At 41.1% G+C, this 21,861-nt stretch overlaps 3 protein-coding genes across 7 annotated transcripts in view; 2 read left to right on the top strand and 1 right to left on the bottom strand.

The window, feature by feature from the left end:
- Window positions 1-14,159, top strand: part of Glut1 (Glucose transporter 1) — a 38,296-nt gene extending 24,137 nt beyond the window's left edge. Inside the window, 6 exon segments of the mRNA XM_070279325.1 lie at window positions 48-325; window positions 2,049-2,171; window positions 3,931-4,134; window positions 4,199-4,338; window positions 5,972-6,075; window positions 8,638-14,159. Coding sequence (XP_070135426.1) covers window positions 48-325; window positions 2,049-2,171; window positions 3,931-4,134; window positions 4,199-4,338; window positions 5,972-6,075; window positions 8,638-11,252 — 3,464 coding nt within the window. The 3' untranslated portion in view covers window positions 11,253-14,159.
- Window positions 14,160-14,377: 218 nt separating this feature from the next.
- aln (divergent protein kinase domain 1C) lies at window positions 14,378-16,032 on the top strand. The gene is made up of 5 exons (XM_017248490.3): window positions 14,378-14,598; window positions 14,660-14,812; window positions 14,884-15,021; window positions 15,074-15,282; window positions 15,343-16,032. The coding sequence occupies exons 1-5, from the start codon at window positions 14,449-14,451 to the stop codon at window positions 15,914-15,916; spliced, it is 1,224 nt and encodes a 407-aa protein (XP_017103979.2). The 5' UTR covers window positions 14,378-14,448; the 3' UTR covers window positions 15,917-16,032.
- Window positions 16,033-17,595: 1,563 nt separating this feature from the next.
- Window positions 17,596-21,861, bottom strand: part of trio (trio Rho guanine nucleotide exchange factor) — a 38,227-nt gene continuing 33,961 nt past the window's right edge. For 3 of the 5 annotated variants that reach the window (XM_017248513.3, XM_017248514.3, XM_017248515.3), the window contains 7 exons: window positions 19,930-19,989; window positions 19,762-19,851; window positions 19,584-19,699; window positions 19,398-19,514; window positions 19,144-19,333; window positions 18,705-19,085; window positions 17,596-18,641 (listed from right to left, as the gene is read on the bottom strand). In XM_017248513.3, coding sequence (XP_017104002.2) covers window positions 18,432-18,641; window positions 18,705-19,085; window positions 19,144-19,333; window positions 19,398-19,514; window positions 19,584-19,699; window positions 19,762-19,851; window positions 19,930-19,989 — 1,164 coding nt within the window. In that variant the 3' untranslated portion in view covers window positions 17,596-18,431. Of the gene's footprint in view, window positions 18,642-18,704; window positions 19,086-19,143; window positions 19,334-19,397; window positions 19,515-19,583; window positions 19,700-19,761; window positions 19,852-19,929; window positions 19,990-20,887; window positions 21,138-21,861 lie in introns of those variants that run through there. The other 2 variants (XM_017248516.3, XM_070279294.1) reach the window with 2 other exon arrangements.

Raw genomic sequence — 21,861 nt, 5'->3', positions numbered from 1 at the left:
ATCATAAATTTAGTCAGAAAATATGCTTTGAAAATTATATTTTTTAGCCCTGCGTCGATTGCGAGCCTCTGGCTCTGTGGAAGAGGACATTGAGGAGATGAGGGCCGAGGAGCGCGCCCAGCAGGCCGAGAGCCACATATCGACCATGGAGCTAATCTGCTCACCCACCCTGCGTCCGCCCCTCATCATTGGCATTGTGATGCAGCTGAGCCAGCAGTTCAGTGGCATCAACGCCGTCTTCTACTATTCCACGTCGCTCTTTATGAGCTCCGGACTGACGGAGGAAAGCGCCAAGTTTGCCACGATAGGCATAGGCGCCATAATGGTAAGTCAACGACTGATCGATGCAGGATCAATAAAATAATCTTTCAAGTATTCTGATTAAGAGTCCAATGAGTATTGCCAAAGATATAGCTTCTGTAGCTATCGATCTGGGCCAAATACTGGCTCCATGCATTTTGTGAATTTTTGAAGGGGACCCACCACAAACGTTGGAAAAAATCTTAAAAATATGTTGTTGCCAGATTTTGATGCAGATTTACGGAGAATAGATCTACAAATCGTTTAGTGCATTCCGCTCAAGAATCCGATGACTATTGCCAAAGATATAGCTGTCGATGTGGGTCAAATAGTGGCTCCATGCATTTTGAGAATTTTCGAAGGAGACCCACCAGAAAATTTGGAAAAAATTTTAAAAATATGTTTTTGCCAGATTTTGATGCATATTTACGGAGAATAGATCTACAAATCGTTTAGTGCATTCCGCTCAAGAATACGATGACTATTGCCAAAGATATAGCTTCTGTAGCTATCGATCTGGGCCAAATACTGGCTCCATGCATTTTGTGAATTTTCGAAGGGACCCACCAGAAAATTTGGAAAAAATCTTAAAAATATGTTGTTGCCAGATTTTGATGCATATTAACGGAGAATAGATCTGACCAATGACTATCGCCAAAGATATAGCTTTCGATGTGGGTCAAATAGTGGCTCCATGCATTTTGTGAATTTTTGAAGGGGACCCACCACAAACGTTGGAAAAAATCTTAAAAATATGTAGTTGCCAGATTTTGATGCAGATTTATGGAGAATATATCTACAAATCGTTTAGTGCATTTCGCTCAAGAATCCGATGACTATTGCCAAAGATATAGCTGTCGATGTGGGTCAAATAGTGGCTCCATGCATTTTGAGAATTTTCGAAGGAGACCCACCAGAAAATTTGGAAAAAATTTTAAAAATATGTTTTTGCCAGATTTTGATGCATATTTACGGAGAATAGATCTACAAATCGTTTAGTGCATTCCGCTCAAGAATACGATGACTATTGCCAAAGATATAGCTGTTGATGTGGGTCAAATAGTGGCTCCATGCATTTTGTGAATTTTCGAAGGGGACCCACCAGAAAATTTGGAAAAAATCTTAAAAATATGTTGTTGCCAGATTTTGATGCAGATTTACGGAGAATATATCTACAAATCGTTTAGTGCATTCCGCTCAAGAATCCGATGACTATTGCCAAAGATATAGCTATTGATGTGGGTCAAATAGTGGCTCCATGCATTTTGTGAATTTTCGAAGGGGACCCACCAGAAAATTTGGAAAAAATCTTAAAAATATGTTGTTGCCAGATTTTGATGCAGCTTTACGGAGAATAGATCTACAAATCGTTTAGTGCATTCCGCTCAAGAATCCGATGACTATTGCCAAAGATATAGCTGTTGATGTGGGTCAAATAGTGGCTCCATGCATTTTGTGAATTTTCGAAGGGGACCCACCAGAAAATTTGGAAAAAATCTAAAAAATATTTTGTTGCCAGATTTTGATGCAGACTTACGAAGATGTGTGTAGGTGTTTCGGTCAAGAATCGGGTTCATTATTAAAAGATTATGGCCCTTGCGGTTGAACATATTTTCTTTCATCAGAATTTTAAAGCGGTAATTTGACAAAAAAGGCCTATTAATACAATTTGAATGATTATATTCTAAGATTAATAATTCATGAATTAAGTTTATTGTACAATATATAAAACTTTGTTTTATCCACAGGTTGTTATGACCCTCGTCTCCATTCCGTTGATGGATCGCACAGGACGCAGGACCCTGCACCTCTATGGACTCGGTGGCATGTTCATCTTCTCCATCTTTATCACCATTTCGTTCCTGATCAAGGCAAGTTTAGGGGTTTCCAGGATTCTAGGCTCCTGCTCCTGTAAATTTGAGCACTGCCTGCGAATGCGAATGTCAATGTAAAAGCTCCTGCCTGTGTGTTCCTTTTTTTACGAATTTCGTTTGAGTTTTTTAACCTTTTACCCCATCGCTCCATTAAAATTTAGTGAGTGGGTCCACTTAGCGGGCCCAACGCATTTGCATATGATTTTGAAAGTCCTAGAGTTGCTAGAGAACTCATCCCCCCTATTCCCCAAACCCTATCTCCACTTCGTCCAAAAAGCGGAGTGCGTGTTTATAAATATTTGAATATTGATATAAATTTTTTATGCATGACGTTGTGTTTAACCCAGCCCCCCAAAGCCCCCAAAGAACCCAAAAAAAAAACAACAAAAAACAGAAAAAGTGAAAACACTCACACACTTACAAAACACACAAATACATGGTATGACAGTTGTCCCGCGCGTATTTCTATAAATTATTGATGTGAGATATATTTGAATTTATAACAAGTGGAATTTACGACGCTCCCTCAGCCATTAAATGTATGTGCATTTTTTTGTGAGTTTGGTTTGGCTGATGCATTGCATTTAAGTCATAGATGTGTTTAATTTATAGGCCAACACTTGGTCGCTTTAGTTATTAATTATCTCCCCTATCTGCGATTTGAAAATATGTTTACGCAGATTATTTATCCTGCATGATTAGCTTTGGAATGCTTTAGTATTATTCTGACATATTTTGTCTACTTTTTACTACAAAAAGTATATTTTGTTTTACATTTTATACACTTTATGCACGTTGCTTGCCTTTAAATGAATTCTTGTCTGTTTTTTTTTTTAGTTGCTTAGGCTAAGTTGTTGCGAAGTTGGGCTACCTTTTAAGTTTGTTAACAAATCCAAGAACTTTCCTCCTCATTGTCAAATGAAATACGATGAAAGGCAACTTCCTGGATGAAAGTGTCAAGGTCAGCCCAGCTGTGCAACGGTCCCACCCCTGAACTCTGCTATTCTCGACTTGGCAGGCTTTTGCCCCACAAGACACTCACTCGAAATCAGTTGACGAATTCGTTCAGTTTATGATTTATTGCTTTATTTTCGCTTGATCAGGCCACGACTAGAAGCAATTCTTCACACAGTTTCAAAGGCAAGCAAATGTTTTGAAAAAATCAAAAACCAATCAAAACCCATTACACAATTCTGCAAAAAGTTTCTCGGGCACCAGTTCCACCAGATCCACAGAATGTACAAAAACAAAACAAAAAATACAAAAATTCAAAGGAGAAAAATAGAGTCGAGCACCGCGCTGAAATTTCTTACACAAGATGCTTATATACAGAACTTACCATACACACCATCAATGTGACTTTTTTTAAGTTTAAATTTTAAGTTTTCGGTACTTGTGTAAGATATAGATACTTTACCAACTACAACTAAGCATTCCTAAGCCTCTAAAGCCAGAAAAAAACTCGAGCGGCAGTCCTCTAGGCATAGGTCAAATCTTTGAGAACCAAGATTCCACGACCAGCCAGCTCCAAGCTACTTTATCTAATACTCGTATTTTCCAAATACTTTATACAACTCATGCATAAAAGAGGTCTGGCCCAACAGAAGGTTAATTTGTTTGATTTATGATTTATTTACGAGGAGATAGTGTTGTCTCGAAAGAGTTCGTTAATCGCGAGTAGAGAGAAAAAAGCCTTCAAACGATCGAGAATGCGAATACTATGCATTTTGTATAGGAGTTCTTTGGTTATGTGCAGGAAATGATCGACTGGATGTCCTATCTATCGGTGGTGGCCACCCTCGGCTTTGTGGTATTCTTCGCTGTGGGACCCGGATCGATACCCTGGATGATCACCGCCGAGCTCTTCTCCCAGGGACCTCGGCCCAGTGCCATGGCCATTGCGGTTCTGGTCAACTGGATGGCCAACTTTGTGGTCGGCATTGGTTTCCCCAGCATGAAGGTGGGTCAATCTAAGCTTCACTAACTTACAAAAACAATAAACTAATTATGTTTTTATCTTTTAGTCTGCCCTGGAAAACTATACTTTCTTGCCGTTTAGCGTTTTCCTGGCCATCTTCTGGATATTCACCTACAAGAAAGTGCCCGAGACCAAGAACAAAACCTTCGAGGAGATCCTGGCTCTCTTCCGGCACAACAACGGCAGGTATGTGACTCTATAATTAAATTATTACCCAGCTAATATTCTGCACACAAATCATGGCAATTTGTCGACTAGTTAACCAACTCATAACCAGAAACAATCTCTAACCAACACAAGAACATCGAATTTGTATACTCTGTCCCCTCTTAACATTACTTGGAAGTTTATTATGCGGTTTGCATACCCTACTTGATTCTTGAATCCCATTCAGAAATCAAAGCTATTCATTTGTTTTAGTTTGAAAATTTTGTATATATTTTGAGTTTGTCGCACAAATAAGTTTTGAAAATAACCCTTTGACTTGAACTACGTTCCATGTATGCCCCGAAGGACCTTTCGAGATAGTAGACTGTACGGGTAAGTTGCATGAAGTCATCGAAGGTGATCAGATCCAGGCCCAATGGGTCGGCTCTTTTAAATTCCGAATCTAAAATCCCACAATCAAATCCGATCCGATGCGTTTCGCTCTTCAAACTACCACCTTTAAAAGTAGCTCGTATTGCTGTACCTTATTTAGCCACTTTATGTACAAAATTTTAACCGAAAAATCAAAAGAAATTAATCGATTCGAAATTGTGAATTCCTGCGCTCAAAGTTTCTACAAATTTTTCGGCATGTCTGCTTAACTTTGCCTGTACTTTGTTACGACTCGTTACTTTGTTACTCCAACTACTACAACTACAACCCATAAAAAACTGGCTGCCGTTAAAGCAAGATAAATAAAAATATTAGAAACAAAAATCAACAATATATAAATACCCAAATATTTAATATCAATTTTAATACTCTACTCTCCAACTCTCTCTCTCTCTATGCATAGCTATATCGTTACCTATACTTACTTTATAATAATTAAGAGTCGCATCTCATCTGTCTGTGTCCCCATGTATCGAATCAGTATCAGAATCAGAATCGCTCTCATTGCGTTCCCCGTCCCTTCATAGTCCATTATCTAAAAATAAAATTGGTTAGTTTAAGGCAATTACAAATCATGATTCATGAACCCACCCACAACCACACACGTACACTGACCTTTATTCTGACCTTTTTTTAGCGAGGAACGTTCTAATAATGACACCACGTCGAACCAGGGTTCCTCACGACCCAAAGCGCAATGAAAAGTTTCACTTCCCAGTACAGGAATCTTTTTCATCAACCCTTTCAATTAATGTTTAAATTAATCTAACATTAATTGAATTATCAATTAATGTTTACATTAATCTAACGTTAATTGAAGGAGTTATTGAAAACCCCGGGACTTTTTGGGAGAAAAGATGTTGCCGAAAATCTGGAAGCCATTTACTTCTAGAAATAGTGTTAGTTTAATTCATGTTTATTTCACAATTTATGTTTTATTTAAAAAATAAATGTTATTTTCTTAAAAAACTATATTATTTTCGTTTTTATTTCTTTATTAAATATCATTTCTAAGTCGCGCCTAATAACTTCCAAGCAGAAATACATATCAGACACGTTACAGCTACAGAGACCCCTTCGTGTTGAACCAGAATCCTTTTTCTGTGTCCTCCCGACAACCCCGATAAACTCTCGAAATTGCTCTCATTAGTTGCAAAGAAATTAAATTTACCAAATACGTTTACACTTAAAACATAATCGTAGAGTGTGCGAATTTCAGGAGTATGCTAAACTGCACAAATAGCTTGGAGCCACAAAGTATGAATTCTGGCATCGAACATGCCGCCTTGATGGTATCCGAGGAGAAGACCCAACATGACTCACGTAAGAATCCAAAACACGCCTACGTTCCTACGCCTAGTACACCTCAATTTCAATCTGAATCCGAATCCGAATCTGAATCCGACTCCGAACCCGAATCCTACACCTGAAAAACCTCAAAATACAACAAAAATTATATAATCCCACAACCCTAACACCTTGATTGCGTTTCAGTTTCAAATCCCTGTATAAATTTGAGTTTTTAATTCACGTTATTTGTTGTGCAAATTGCTCGAACGACACATCCAATATTTGCATATCCATAAACACATGTTGTTGCTAAACAAACACAAGCCAGAAAATGTCCTCTAGGTAAACAAGACGAACCCTAATTTAAAATATATATACTTGTTAAATGTTGAAACCGAAAACACCGGCCCATAACCAAACAGAACGCATCCACAATGTAAATTCCTTTATAAGCAACACGTGTTCAACGTGTCGCATAATTAATTTTTTGCTTGGCCCGAAGGCGAAATTATTCCCCAAATTAGAAACAAATAATTAAGGGATGTTAGTCGAATCTCCAAGGATATTAAAAATAATTACTTCCCGAATGGAAAACATGCCACACATTAACGAGCAATTAGCTGACACTTATCCCGTTTCGTTTTTAAGCCAAAACAGAAATATACATTTCCCGAATCCATTTCAAAAATCCTTTACCAATCTCGGATCATCTCCACTCATTAATATTACTATTTGTGTGTGTGTCAATAAATTACTGATTAATTTATTGTTTGCCTAGTAATTGTATATTTTAGTTTGGAATGCCATTCTGGTTTAGTTTTAAATAAAATAGTCGCTTGTTATTGTAGAACTTCAATCTGTACTGTTCTAATCTGTAATTAAATTCTTATGCGATACTCTCTAGTATCTCTGAATAAATTAACTATCTCGCATTATATATTTCCATTTGGATTTATGAATTGTGTTTTGAATCAAACTGAATTTTAAACATTGGAAATCTCTCAATTAATCGATCAATCGACCAACCATCACAACTGGACCAACCAAACACACAACCGACACTCAACTATTGTATGTAACCAACTGAAAATCACAATCTGGCGACTATCTGATCTTGCATGAAATGAAAAACTAAACTAAAATCGAATCAAAAATCGAATCGAACACCGAGATATCCTTTACCGTACTTTTGTAATAATCAAGTGTTTGGTACGACCTCGTTTTCATTGACGGTTGAAGGCATGGGTCCCTATCCGCTGAGCGATAGCACCAATCTCTTGGGACCCGGGTCGAGCAGCTATGGCCCGGTGGGACTGGTCGGTTCCGGATCCGGGCCCGGGTCCGGTCAGTGCTACACGAACTACGGCACCAATCTGCAAACGCCGCAGCCGGCGCGAAAGTGCCACTACGATGACATCGATGACTACAGTTTCCGCCGTCACTCGGCCCACGGAAGGATGTCATGTAGGTTGACCCAGCACCACCCAAGCTAACTAAATAAGCCACCACCCAAGCTAGTCAGCCACTGAGCTATTAGCTATTGAGCCACCACGCAGCCACCGAACCACTCAAGCATTTACATGACAAATGCCCAAAGCGAGCTGCGTCAAAAACAACCAAAATGCACTTAAAATAATGCACAATACATATATTTAGTCAAAGGCTCTAACTGAAGCCAAAACGAACCAAAGACTGTTCGGATTTGATCTGAATCGTAGCTTATATTGTTTTCCTTTCGTTTATATCCCTTATACAGTACGCAAGTGAACGGGAAACAACTGAACTGGGGACCAACTATCTATCTAAAGCGAACCGATTGGCTAAGTAAAGAAAAGTCGCACCACTCTGTCTTTGGATATACCCACAGAACAAAGAACCAATCCACTAAATTAACACACACTCGCTCAAAGATCAGAAAGCAAAGTGCCAATAATACAATACAATCATATCATTCAAACTCGTCTGACACTTTCATTTCGAATCATTTGAAATAAAATTTATATTAAAAGCCAACTAATTAAACAATAATCAGTGGCTTGTTGTTTTTTTTGTTGAATTTGAAAAGCATCTGCCTCGGCAATATAAATTAATTTGAAAAATACTCATCTCGTCTATTTTAACTATTACTAGTTTCAACAAAAAGCCGTATTCCATATTGGCAATCATAAATTATGAAGCGCTCTCCAAAAAAAAAGAGTGCAAAATCGTTTCAGTAAATTAATTTATCAATCAATCAGTCCATCAATCAAGCACCGAGCATCCAAGCCCCTCTCGAGTTCATCAACGCCATGTGGATATTGTGTTTTGTTGACTTTATCGACTGAGCATGAGTTTTTGCTGCATGCGTATTATTGGCATGGACTTTTTGCATGCACTGTTTTAATTAGCAGTAGTGGAATTTATATTTACATAGCAAAGCTACCAATGCCCGCTAAAAAACCAAAATTAAAAACGAAATAATAAATCAAATTCCAACGATGCAAAGAAATCTATGAAATTTGGCACGCAATATTAATTGGTTAATCTTTTTGCTTTTTATTTTCTGTACATTTTTGTGTTTACTTTGTTTGGCGTATGTTTTTTTATGCTGAGCAGCTGCATCCGAGCGATTTTTAGACGGCGGCCGAAGTACACACCAGGGCCGGAGCGCTGCCTCTGCGCCCCATCACCCTCGTCAGCCTCCACCTGTCTGCCCGAGCAACGGGCCTTGACTGAGGAGCGCCTCGCCTCCTGACTCTGCCAGTGTTCGTTCCACGAGTCGCGCTGAGGATCAGCTGCAGCATCTACAACAACAACAGCAGCAGCAGCAACAACAGTTGCAACACCACCAGCAGGTGCACCACCAGTCCTGCTATCCCACACACGAATACGTACACTGTAGCTATGAGAAGGAAGTCGTATGTGATCAAGCCAATCCAGCACCACAGCAACCACATCTAGACCATCTAGACCAGCTAGATCAGCAACCACTGCAGCAACAGCAACCATCGCACCACTGCCAACAGCAACAGCAGCAGCGCAAGCACAGCCACAGTCCGCACCACAGTCGGCACACCTCGCCGCACTCGCACCACTCCGTCTCCAACAACAACGGCAGCAGCCACCACCATCACTCGCACCACAGAAGCCACAGGCGCCGTCGCCAGGGCAGCGGCAGTCTGCCGGGAGCCCACCAGGCCTCCTCCTCCTCGGCCAATCCCGCCTCGGTGCGTCCCTCCATCTGCACCAGCCGCCGGCATCGTTCTGTCACCGAGCTATCCTCGCACAACTGCCAGGACCCCGCTTGCTCCGACCGCGAAGTCCAGGAGATCCTAGTTCGCAAAACATGCTGCAACACTGCCACCAATAGCTCATCCAGAACGGAGCTGGCCCAGTGCTTCGCCGAGGACCTGTACGGCTCCTCCAGGAGGCCCAGCAGCTGCTGCACCAGCTCGGACTATTGCTACCAAACCGATTCCACCAGCTTGTATGGCTCCCGCTCCTCGCTCAGTCGAAACAACTCCATCAAGTCGGCCTCCGCTTTAGTGAAAAAGCACCACAGGAGTCAGAGGAGCCTGCTGCCCGAGCACCGCCATCCCAGCTACACCTCCATATCCTTGAGGGGTCTGAATGCCAGTCGACCCAACAGCCAGTTGGGATCCCTGACATCCATATTCGACCGGGCCAAGAACATGGCCCCAGAGCAAGGATGCTCGCTGGAGCGCCAGAGCTCCAAGGGAGCCTTAAGCAGCACGGAGTTGCCGGAGTACGCCTGCTCCCCCTCGCCAATACGCTGGAGCTTCCTGGCAGATGGCAGGTCTCCCACGGAGCTCGAAGGAGCTGTGGGTGGTGAGGGAGCCGAAAAAGAGCCGGAGGAGAAGCTGGATGCCTGGCAGGTGCCAGAACCCGAACCCGAAAAGAAACCCTGCCGGAAAATCACCTCCAGCACCACCACTTCAGAGACGTGCTGGAAGAGCACTAGCTCCGTTTACGACGAAGGTCCTAGCACGTCGGCAGCCGCCGCCAGGAAGCGGAGGGGCAGCAAGGGGAGTCGCGGCAGCCGGGGCAGCAGGGGAAGTGGCAACTACCATTGCGAGTTCGAGGAGGAGACTACCACCACAGTGATGTTCCATCAGGATGCCGGCGATTCGTACAACAATTGCTGTAGCAACAACTACAATTACATACAATGCAACAGCTATCTGGATCAGGACCTGCAGATAACCAGCGAGGACATCCACCAGTACTTGTCCAAGGGCGATGCCACGGCCAGCGATATTTTGAACAACTCCAAGAACTATCCCTTCCAGCCTAGCAACGCTCTCGAGTTCCAGTACAAGAACAACTTCCAGCAGGGCCAAAATTTGAATAACAACAACACAAACACCACGAACACGGCTTCCAGTGACGCGGCGGAGTGTTTCCAGAGCTACAGGGCCAGCTCGAAGGAGACCAACCTCAACCAGAGCTCCACGGAGCAGCTCTCGCCCACAAATATTAATTTATCAACGAGCTCGAACAACATAAATATTGTATTCAGCAGCAGCTTGGAGAGGAATGCCAATGAGGTGAAATTCATCAACAACAGGGGGGGCAACACCACCGGCGAAATAGGATGCGAGAGCCACCACGCCGGCTACTTGCCCTACACCTATCCCAGTTATGATTACACGAACATGTCGGGAAATTCCCATTTCGAGAAGCCCCTGGGAATCGATGAGTTGCCCAAGGAGTTTGCTGGAACAGGAGCCGGTGCAGTTGCTGGGTTGGGAGTGGCCGGATTTGGTGGGGCCTCCACCACGAGCGAGCACTCTTCATCGCTGCCGTCGCCACCGCCACTGACGCACCACCAGCAGCTCCACCACTTCGAGTCCTTCGACGCCGCCTCCGAGCATAATTTGCTGGCGCAGCCCCTGTCGCCCGGATCCCCACTCTCCGGCTCGGTAAATCCCGCTGGCGATGATTTCGTGCAGATGCATCACTACCATCACAGCACTGACTCCCCACAATCGCAATCGCACCAACCGCACCACAGCCACGCCCACTCGCATGCGCACCACACCCACCAACACCAGCATCAGCATCAAAACCAGCATCCGCACCAGCACACGCACCACCAGCATTCGCACCACACCTGCGACCTGACCGAGGAGCAATTCCGGCTGGGATCGGCTTTGAAGCGAGTGCGCAAGCGAGCACGCAAGTACACCGACTTCCTGCGCAAGAAGTGAGCCGCTTGAAGCCATTAAGCCAGGACTCACGGCATCCTGCATCCCCTAGATTCACCCTACTTTGGCCGCAAGTATCTGGTGGTCTCGAAGCGGCGCTCCCAGAGCCTGGACGAGGACTAACAGCCTGGCGGCGACTGGACAAGCAATAACTGAATCCAGGAGTGGACCCATATTAACATTAATTACAATTTTTACACTGCCAAAAAAAGGGAGAGGATTAAACTTAATTTTTTGCTAAGCCAAAAACTCTGTTAAAAGCGAGAATCACAGAAACGAGACACTAGCACTATGGGGGGATTGGATTTTTAAACGTAAAAAACAAAGTATTTAAAATTTAAATCTTAAATTAAGTTACAGGGATAAAATGACAGAGAAAAGGTAATTAATCAAAATCTGTTTCAAATCTGTTAGTTTGTTTAATCCAAAAAAAAAAATCCACTCCTCCCAGAGCACAACCACACATACGAATCACATCAGCTACAAAAAACCAAAAACAAAAAAAACACAAACACCCACACATACAAAACAAATGGAAGATGAACAACGACTATTTTAAATAAAATACTTAAGCTAACAGTGCGTATACATAATAGCAGAGTTAGGGGTGAGAGGAGGACATTTGTATATTCAACTTATACATTAAGCGAAGGTTTTGAATTTGCATATTTAAATTGACTAAAAAAAACCATATACATACATAGATAAGAGCCAAGGCAAATGGAAATAATAATGCACACACCTACTCAAGCCTAGACGATAGAGAACCTAAAAAATAAATATAATTAAATGAGAAGATGAATCAACCAATCTAAAATACCAGTTAATGATAGCTATAAGGATGCGACGGATCAGATCGGAGCAGCGCCACAAGATTTAGAGTTTCAGCAACCGCAACTGCAAACTGCAACCTGCAACTGCAACTTAATAATAATATAAAAACAAACATTATTTAAAATAAATAAACCAAACAGAAAAGTGAACAGCAACTGTAGTTTGGCACACTAAATGCAAAGTTTAAAGTTATAAACAAAATATTAAAAACAAAAAAAAGAAAAAAGAGTTAAGATTACACAATGATGTGAGAGAGGGTTTTGTTAATATTTTTTTTGATAAGCGCGTTTTTATGATTGAACGAGTTTCTTCAGGGACTGCTTGCGATTTTTGTAATAAAGCAATAAGCCGTTTTGCTCAAGGATCAAACACGTTTCCCGTTTCCCCCACATCCAGCCCCCCGGTTTTCTTTTCCTTTATGAATCTTATCTTATAGGAGAGGTGTCCTGACGATGTCCTCTGCTTCGAGTTTTCGTGAATTATCCCCAACAACTGTCTTCCAATTATACTTTCTAGTCGTATCTCTCTAGTTTCAGTTGCTCTGTTTCGAAAGTGAACAAAAATGAAATAACTAAAAATGTAAACTAAGCACTCGAACTTAATTTAATAGCCGTTGAATCAGACGTACCTTGCGTGAGAACAAAACGAGAAAATTGTAAATAACTGCTGTTGATTAATTAATAACCTAATTTACGACTAACTAACTAAATGAACTTAATTTGTAGACATTAGCCGAGGCGAATCATTATGAATTAGTGAACCGAAAATAATAAATATAAATGCACTGCCAAAAACAAAGGTTTTAAGTAAATGAACAACAAAATAGGATTCGAATCAGAAGTTCACACAAGAAACCGAATAACAAACAAATACACAAAATCGAAACGAAAAGAGAAAAACTGCTGTAAATATAAGAATGAATACATATAGAGAAATCATAGACATTTTTTAAAGGCACATTAATTAATGAGAAGCATGCAATTTGCAGATTTTTTACATTATTTTAATGAACTAAGCAAAACAATAATGAGTTGAAAGGAATTACGAAAACCAAAACATAATTAAATAAATGAAACTAAGAGAATTAATTGCCAAGCGGCGACGCGATTTTGTAACAAAATCAAAAGAAAAAATGTTAACATTGCGTAAAGTTAAAAAACAAAAAAGAAGAAACCAAATACCAAAACAACACTAACACGACACCGGAAACGGAAACGAAAGCGAGTGGCGAATCGATAACCGATAGACGGACTGGTCTTGCGTTGTGTGCACGAATCGAACTGTAAATACCAGATCAGCGAACTAGCTAAAGCCGTAAGGAAGATTATGAAATTATCCAGTAATAGGAGAACAAAAAAACCCAAAACCAGGCATAACACCCTTTTAAAGTTCACGTAGCAATGACACTAACTTACCAGTTACCCCCCGAAACAAAAGACCTCGATGGTGGATTTAATAAATGGGGAGCGATAATCACACAACAAAAACAACAAAAAACCTAAAACAACCAGCTGCAAGAATTAATGAGATGCCGTTTGAAATATATAGAAGAATTAACACAATTAACAATGACATTATCCCCCTAGCCGTTATTTGTAACATTTTTTTAACCTATTTGTATTATTTGGTTTGTGGCTCGGATGAGGCGATCCACAATATATGTTCTAGCATATGTCATAGCCACATATAGTTGTGTACATAACTAGTTAAAATTGTGCATACAAAACGGTTATCTTAAGTATATAAATACACGAAAAGGTGAATATTAGACAGGCACACAGAAAAACTCACAGAAACAGACTCGACACACACAGATATAAATTCTGATCATCCCAATAATTGAATTGGAATGAAAACCAAAGGAAAAAAGATAATGGCAATGATCGCAGAAAAATAATGCGAAATAATAATTATTATTATTAATAATATACAACAATAAACTTGAACTTAGGTATATGATTCTGAATTTAAATAATTTTTAGTAAAGCAGAACAAAGAAACCGAAACCGAAACCAAAAGCAAGAACCGAAACTCTAAACACTTGGATGAAATTAAAAGACAACTTATTAAAAATACAAATAAAAAATTGATGAATTAAGTAAAGTAAATTGCTCAATTTAGCAAAGAGTATAAATAAAGAATTATACGTTAAGTAATAATTTCAAAATACAAACTCTTGTTATTTCTGGGAGGTGGCATGGGAACTTCTGCGATATTAATCGATAACAAAATGAAAGGACATCTTTGCGCATGTCCTGGAGAAGTGTCATGTTGCAACTGACACTTCTCTGAGCTTCGAGTGTATATACTGGGGTGTGTAAACGAGCAACTGGCTAAAATGGTTAGCGTTTTAAGCGTTTAAACAATGTTAACTGCCCTGCGTCGAAAAATTCGGCTTGGAATGCAGCGCACGGTTTTGATTGCAGTCCTCCTGGCTGTAGGGGTCTTCAGCTATGCCTTCCTCAATCTCAAGTTCTGCTTCAAGTTGATGTCCCACCGGAGCCTTAACCTGATGGTAACACCGTGATTTCTGCAATTAACACACTCACCCAGTTTTTAACTCCCCCCATTCCCAGTGCCAGAAATTCGAAAAACATGAATACAGCGGCTCTCTGTGCGAGGAACTCTGCGGCCCTCAGTCTTCCTTTGACAACTTCCAGTGTCCTTTGAACGATATGAAAACTATTCTTTTTACGGCAGAAAAAAATGGTGATATGTATGCGGTGAAGGTAGGTCCGGGTTTCCTCCATTTTCCGGCTTTTGGTTGTCATGGTTGCGAATATCCTTTGTCGCTTTTCAGTTGGCCCGGCATAATGATGATGAACTGAGTTGGACAAACAGCAAGGGAGAAGCCATATATCCCAAAATAGAAGAGTTCCATGAGATTGTTAAATTGCATATCATACTGGCCTATAATGTCACCTTGGATGACAATATGGTAAGCTTTTAAGGATATCTAAGCATCGTTTTATTAATTTCCTGAACTATAGATCCGTGCTCTGGTCAACCAAGAAATATCTGATGATAACTCCCAGCAGATGGTTAGCTTCTGGAGGCTTTTCAAGGATAATAACTACATGATGGGCAAGCTATTTGATGAGGAGTCCATTTTTCCAGCTGTACTGGGGTCCTGTGGACCCTACTATGCCACTGAGGGCTTGGAAATAGTGCAATCCAATCCTAGCATAATGCAGTATCTGTAAGTACTTAAACCTTCAAGGGTTTATCTATATTTTTCTGTAATTTTATTATCCTTTAGTGCCTCAAATCGGTTGCAACGCCTCAAGCACGCCCTCAATATAATGGAGTACATTTTCCGACTGGATGAAATGAAGCCGGAACCCCTCAAGATGTGCAAAATGCAAGTGAATCGCTTTGGCACCACGCCGGAAAGGAGATTGAAGTACCAGAGTGCCGAGCACATTTATGTGGAGAGCCAGTTGGATAAGCGGCTGTCGAGGGGCGTCAAGTGCCACACCAACAAGGACTGCCACTTCCACTCCTGCATCGGAATGTGCGACGAGGAGCATAAGGCCTGCACGCACATTCAGCAGAACAACAACTTCCAGATATTCTGCGAGCACGTCCTCCTGGGCGGAGGAACCTTCCAGCCGGGACTCCTGAGCGGAGTGCGTCTGTCCAAGCCACTGCAAAAGCTGGTGAAGATGTGCATTCAGCCGCCGAAGGAGCACCAGGTGCCAGGACGAGAGTTGGCTCCCAATGCCCAGCTTGCTCTGAGGATCTACAATGAACTGAAACAACTGCACCAGGCTGCGGCAGCGGCGGCAGGATCCGAAACACCCGACGAGGGGCAAGGACAACGGGGTGTCTGAAAGCAATGGGAATTTTTTAGTAGAAGGTAGAACAATTGGCATATTGCTTGGCAGGATTGCTTGCTCAAAACTCGTAGCATTTTTACAAATAGTATTAATTGAATCCAAATAAAACAGAAAAAGCTTTTTATTAACTTGAAAAATGTGTTTTGAATTTCCATTTTCCAATTCAGTAGCGCCATCTACCGTCGAAAAGAAGAACAATGTATTCTACGTACGAAATGATGTGGCAACACTGTTCAGGTCAGTTAAGTCAGTGCTGGGAAACGAAATTATTTAAATATTTGGCCAAGAGACAAGCTCCTTTTCTAAGAAGAAGAAAGAAAGCATTTTCAATTTGAGTATTTTAAGTTTATTCAGCTACTTTTGCTTTATTATTATTCACTTTGAAAATTTTTAAATTCAGATTACATGCTTTGTTTTGGGTACATACAATTTGCATATTGATTTCTGGTTATATTCATATTTTGCCGCCATGCCGGAGCCATGTTGATCTCAAAACGGCCTGTAGGCCAGCAGCTGCTTACTTGGCTAAAACACAGATTAACACGTTTACTTCATGCTGTTCGCATTGCACGGGAGTGGCGTACATTATGTCGTATATTGTAAGTATGTAAATATATATATTAATGTTTAGTTAGATTAATTAGATAAACTAAAACACACATTTCAAATACCACCACAATTATCTAGAACTTCGAGGTTGGCGCCTTAAATCGCGTCCTCTGGGATTTGAATCGTAACGTTTTTTTTTAAGTACAACAATTAGTTAATTGGTAAGTGCCATAAATATGTATAATCAAAAAAGAATTCAGTATGTTACATGTTACGATCGATCGGTTGGTTGTGACTTGGGTTTAGTGGGAGTTCCATCTCCTCCTCCTCCTCCCACGCACGAGAGTATATAGTGCAAAAAATGTAGAAAATGTTGTGGCCATGTGGAATAGCTTCTCACTGTGCGTTTGCTTGTCTGGGGGGATCCCCCACTTCGATCCTATCCGATCCGATCTGTCGTCGCGACTTTAACATTTAATTACGAATTATGCCGGCGGTTCGTTTCACAATTTTTGTTATAAAAAAATAAATTTTACGCTTCGCTTCCTACATTTAGCTATGCTAAATCATTATTGTTATTCTTCGCTTTGATATATTCAAATTGCATTCATGTTCCAGACTGTTACCGGTGTGTAATACAGTGTGTGATTGGGGGGTGTGCTTTCAGAGACAAACTTGATTGGAAAGTATCGTGTGAACAACCGCTTAGTAACTTCGTCTGGTGCTTTATACATTTAATTGTTTTTATCAAATCCTGGTCCTTTGGCGGTTACTTTGCTCGAGGGATATATAGAGAGAGAGAGAGATACTCATGCATATGGTATATCGTCTGACCGACCCTGGCTCGTATCATCGTATGCTACACTGTACATTATCCTTACTGTCTCCTTATTACAAACTAACAATAACGCACAGACACCAAAGAGAAATATACGCTTCGAAAAATGGCATTTGGATATACATTTTGGATTCACTTAAGTGGTATTGTTAAGGTATAAGAGTTGCATTTTTTTGATGTCTGCTTACTCGCTAACGTCTTGTGTTTTTTTTTGTTTAGAACAGAAACTGGAAATGAAAACTAAAAATTAAAATTAAATTAAAAAACTCAGACTGGTAGTGGACTGTTTCTTGTTTTGATTACGTTTAAAGCTTACATATTTTATTTGTAAAACATAAAGTACAAATACGATTTGCATTGCATTCATAAACTAAAGTTACGCTTAAATTATTTCACGAAGTTTGCTTACACACGAATCTCTGCTTCAGTTCTCTAAAGCAAATAAGGTTACGTTTAAATTATGATTAACATTAAGCAGTTAAATTATAGCTAGGTTCCGAACTAAAAACTAAAAGTACAGTATACGCGTAAAATAGTTATACTCTTACTCAGCTTCGCTATCTGCGTTTAATGCGAAATACAAATACGAAACGAAATTATAAATTGCTTTTGATTCTGAGTAGTGTGTTGCTCGACTGCTTGGTTTATAAATAATTCCCAGTACGAAAGAGCAAAAAAAAAAGAGTCTAAATTATGGTAAAAATGCACACAATATATAGAAGGTATTCTTGAGCATATAATACTTTGCGTTTCATATACACAAATCCGGAAATGGTAACGAAACGGAACAACGAATAAATATAGAAATATAGAACAGAAAGTTGGCTCAAACTAGACACTAAAAGGTATTCTCTGAACGCAGATGAGGAAAAAATAAATAAATTACAAGTTACATACAACTTAGGATTGAGTATGTGGTGTGTGTGATTGGGTGTGTGTGATGAGGGCTAGTGTGTGTCGTTGGGTGTGGGTGAGCAAAACTAACAGTAAACAGACGCACAGACGAAAAACAAGTGCGAGGCAAATGCTCACTTCGGGTGGCAATAATACCTTTTGCCCAAAAACACATTACAATATCATTTCCTCCTACTTCCGTTTTGTTGGCTTTAGCCCGACACACTATTACTTGTTTTTGGTTGACAGCGGATTGGAGAGCATGAAGATCAGGTCGTTCTGCTGCTGCAGGATCTTGTTCAGCATGTCCCGCCATCCGGCATAGCTCTCCTGCGTCGCCGCCTGGCAAATCATGGTGACCTCGGGAATCTTGTTAGGGTCAGTTGATTTAATTTGGAAGCGGCAGTCGCCCAGTTCCTTCATTTGCATGTGATTGAGCTAACCAATAAAAAATACCATTAATATAATTAATCTTTGTTAACTTTTAAGGTATTTCCATACCTGTATATGCGAGCGATACTTGAATGTGGGACTGGAGTACTGATTCTTTGCCTTTTCAATATCCGCAAAGATAATAATCTGTTGGAAGAGGAACATCTGCAGCTCGCGCTGCTTCTGTCCCGCATCCACCACGCAGTTCATGGGTCCCTGCATCAGCAGGTTGCCCTGGGCGGTGATTTCACCCTCAAAGTCCTGCAGGCTGCGCAGCACCACCATCATATCATTGACGGCCTTCACCACCACCTTCATTTGCTGGTAGGCCTCCTGGAGCATGGGCACCTCCTTGTACAGACCCGCTCCCTCGGTGGCCTTGATGATCTCCTTGATAAGTAGTTCGTATTTGGTAATGCGCTGTACCGGCTTAATGATCAGATCGCTCAACTAAAAGAGTAATTAAGTGAGTAATTGAAGTACATGAAGTATGAATCCAGGTACTTACACACATGCGATGTCCCAGTTTCTGGCGTATGCAATCGAAGTAATCATTGTTGGCGCTGACTATGTACTCGGAGAGGGGTTTGTTGCTGCAATATGTGTAATACAAAGAGAACTTCGGGGCCGAGCGCTTGATGAGCGGTCCCAGGTCTGCAGGTGATTTTTGGCAGTTTCGCAGGGCCCTCAGAAAGTAGCTAAAGAAGGGAAATGAGACAGATTAAGTAAGATTTCAGATAAACTGTGCTATTCTTGACTTACTCCCTGTGCCACTCGTAAATGTCTTTGATGTTGTTGAAGACCAATTTCATTTTGCCGCCCTTGAGTCCCTCGGGCATGGGGATATCACTGTTCGGGTTGTTGATCTCTGTCATGTAGCTGGAATATTTTGAATTTAAAGCTTTATATTTTATCTTCTTGTAAGTTAAGTTAGCTTAGGGAACCTACCCATTGACAATGTCATTTAGATCCTGGACATAGGACTCCTCCGTGGAGACCAGTTCCACCAAGACGCACTGACGCTTCTTCAGGGCACTAGTCTTGTCTGGCACACCACTGTGACCCTGTGGAATAGACATGTGATTGTTAAAACTATTACAGGTGAGCTACCTAATCCGATTCTCACCTCTTCATTGTTGTCGTGGGAGCGTCCATGGCCATTGGTGTTCTCCGCTCCACCGCTGCCATCCACTCGACTGTTGGACTCGTGCTGTTCCTGAATTGCAAAAATAATAATCGAAGAATACGGTTAAGCGTTGAGTTCCATCTGGCTGCAGGTCCTTAGGGCACTTACCGTCCTCTCCCTGACAATTTGTTCAATTTCCGATATGCCATCCATTTTGCCGGGGCTGGCCTGCAAGAGTGAAGCGAAAGGGGAAAGGGTTAAGTCAATGATGGTCGTGGGGTCAAGTGCGAGCAAAAAGTTTCATTCTCTGGCAGCGATTATTGCATTATCCTTCCACCCTGCCCGTGTCCCATGCAGGCGGCTAATTGAAAAAGTTTTTCCCACCAAAATGGATTGCAATCTAGGGAATATCATCTATGCACTTGATTCAATAGCTTGCGAGCCACCCAGCCTCTAATGAGAATCGACAGAAATTGAATAAACGATGAATCAATCTCTGGCGCTTTAATCTCCACCCCCCACTGCATTCCTCATACGCCCCGTATGCCGGCCAGCAAATGAATACAAATAGAGTTGAGGGAAAGCTTTTATCGTTTTGTGGCAATTTTCAAAATAAATACACACATTTGTATTATAGCCTAGCGCAGACCCCATGTCGGTTGCATGTTCAACTCGAATTGAATCACTCGCTTATTTTTGTTCTCCCACTTTTGCTCACAGCCCACTGGGCCTGGGTCTGGGCCCCAATTAATTTCAGTTATTTTCGCAGCCATTCCTGTTGCATAAATAACAAACTTAACTAAACACAAACACAGCCCGCAGCACACGTATCCGCGACTTGTTGGTTTTACTTAATTTATAACCAAAATCAAATGTGGCAAATATGCCTCCCCTATTCGGGCCTTGGCAGGCAGGCAAACCAAAGATAGTATTGTGTAACTAGCCTGCTTCTTTATTTATTATTCTAAGGCCAAACTTTTCATTATTCTCAATACGAGTACGAACTGCTTCTAGATAAGATTGGGAAGTCAGCTGTTTGGGTGAAAAAGTACATTAATTGGTCATCGGACTGGAATGGGTTGCACACGCTATTGCAATGGATATTACAAAATGAAATGCAGCTTACAAACAAGCGGAAAAAGCAGCTCATGGCACGTGTTGCTTAAAATTCCCAGCACACCACCACAGCACAGCACTTGAGTTTATATAAATTATTGTTGTTTTTTTTTTTGGCTCTCCTTTTATGGAAAATTGTCTTTCAAATACAAATTAAGTGTGGCCTCTATAAGGATCTGGTTCGAGGCAACGACGACGACGACGACGCATTTTGGCAAACGCGATACCGGGAGAGAATCTCGAAAGGCGACTGAGCGCCGAGCGATGAAAAAAGCAACTGACTGGCTGCTCGCAGTACGGCCTAATAGTTTCGCCTGTTGCCCAAGCATGTTTTACATATGTAGGCATACTGCCACCCAAACACCCAACACCCACCACCCAAACACCCACTCACGCATACAATCAAAACAAATAAGTTTGTGATTCCCCCAGACCCCAGTCTCTACGACATCAAAAAGAAACTCTCAATCAACGCCTCGCCAACAATTTCGTCGCAGTCCTCAGCGTTGAAATAATTGTATGGCATATAGTCTAGTAGTCTCTGGCCAAACAGAGAGATATATTAGCGATAGCGATAGAGAAATGGAGAATCGGGGATATACTATATATACACAGATATTTAAAAGAGAGAGAGCCATGTCTTTGTATTCCCCGTGAGAGTAAGTGTTTTTGCGTAGCTTTGCTTATAAATTCTTAAATACATAAATTAATTCGCATTTTGCGGCAACGGCAGCGAAATATTCTCGAGGGTGTTGAGTGATCGACAAGGAAATACCTCGGACTATAAATTCTAGAAATAATATACACTGCTTGCAGGCAATTGAGATTAAAAGTTATCAGAAATTAAAAGTGCTTTCTAGAAGTAGTGATACTATTTTTTTACGAAGGCACCTCAAGAGCCTTCTTAAAAGAGTTTTCCATTTGAATTTCATCAGAGGAAAAGCAACAATAAAAGGAAAATCCAGTCAGCCACGTACCCACGCA

This window comes from Drosophila bipectinata, chromosome 3L, assembly GCF_030179905.1.
Source record: "Drosophila bipectinata strain 14024-0381.07 chromosome 3L, DbipHiC1v2, whole genome shotgun sequence".
In the NCBI taxonomy this organism is placed as follows: domain Eukaryota; kingdom Metazoa; phylum Arthropoda; class Insecta; order Diptera; family Drosophilidae; genus Drosophila; species Drosophila bipectinata.
Note: the sequence above shows the minus strand (reverse complement) of the source record. Positions and strands in the feature narration are given on the sequence as shown.

Excerpts from the sequence above, each read along its gene's own strand:
- aln (XM_017248490.3), top strand. The coding sequence starts at position 14,449 with ATGTTAACTGCCCTGCGTCGAAAAATTCGGCTTGGAATGCAGCGCACG. Across the intron at positions 14,599-14,659 it reads ACCGGAGCCTTAACCTGATG|TGCCAGAAATTCGAAAAACA; the intron begins GTAACACCGTGA and ends CCCCATTCCCAG. Across the intron at positions 15,283-15,342 it reads CCTAGCATAATGCAGTATCT|TGCCTCAAATCGGTTGCAAC; the intron begins GTAAGTACTTAA and ends ATTATCCTTTAG.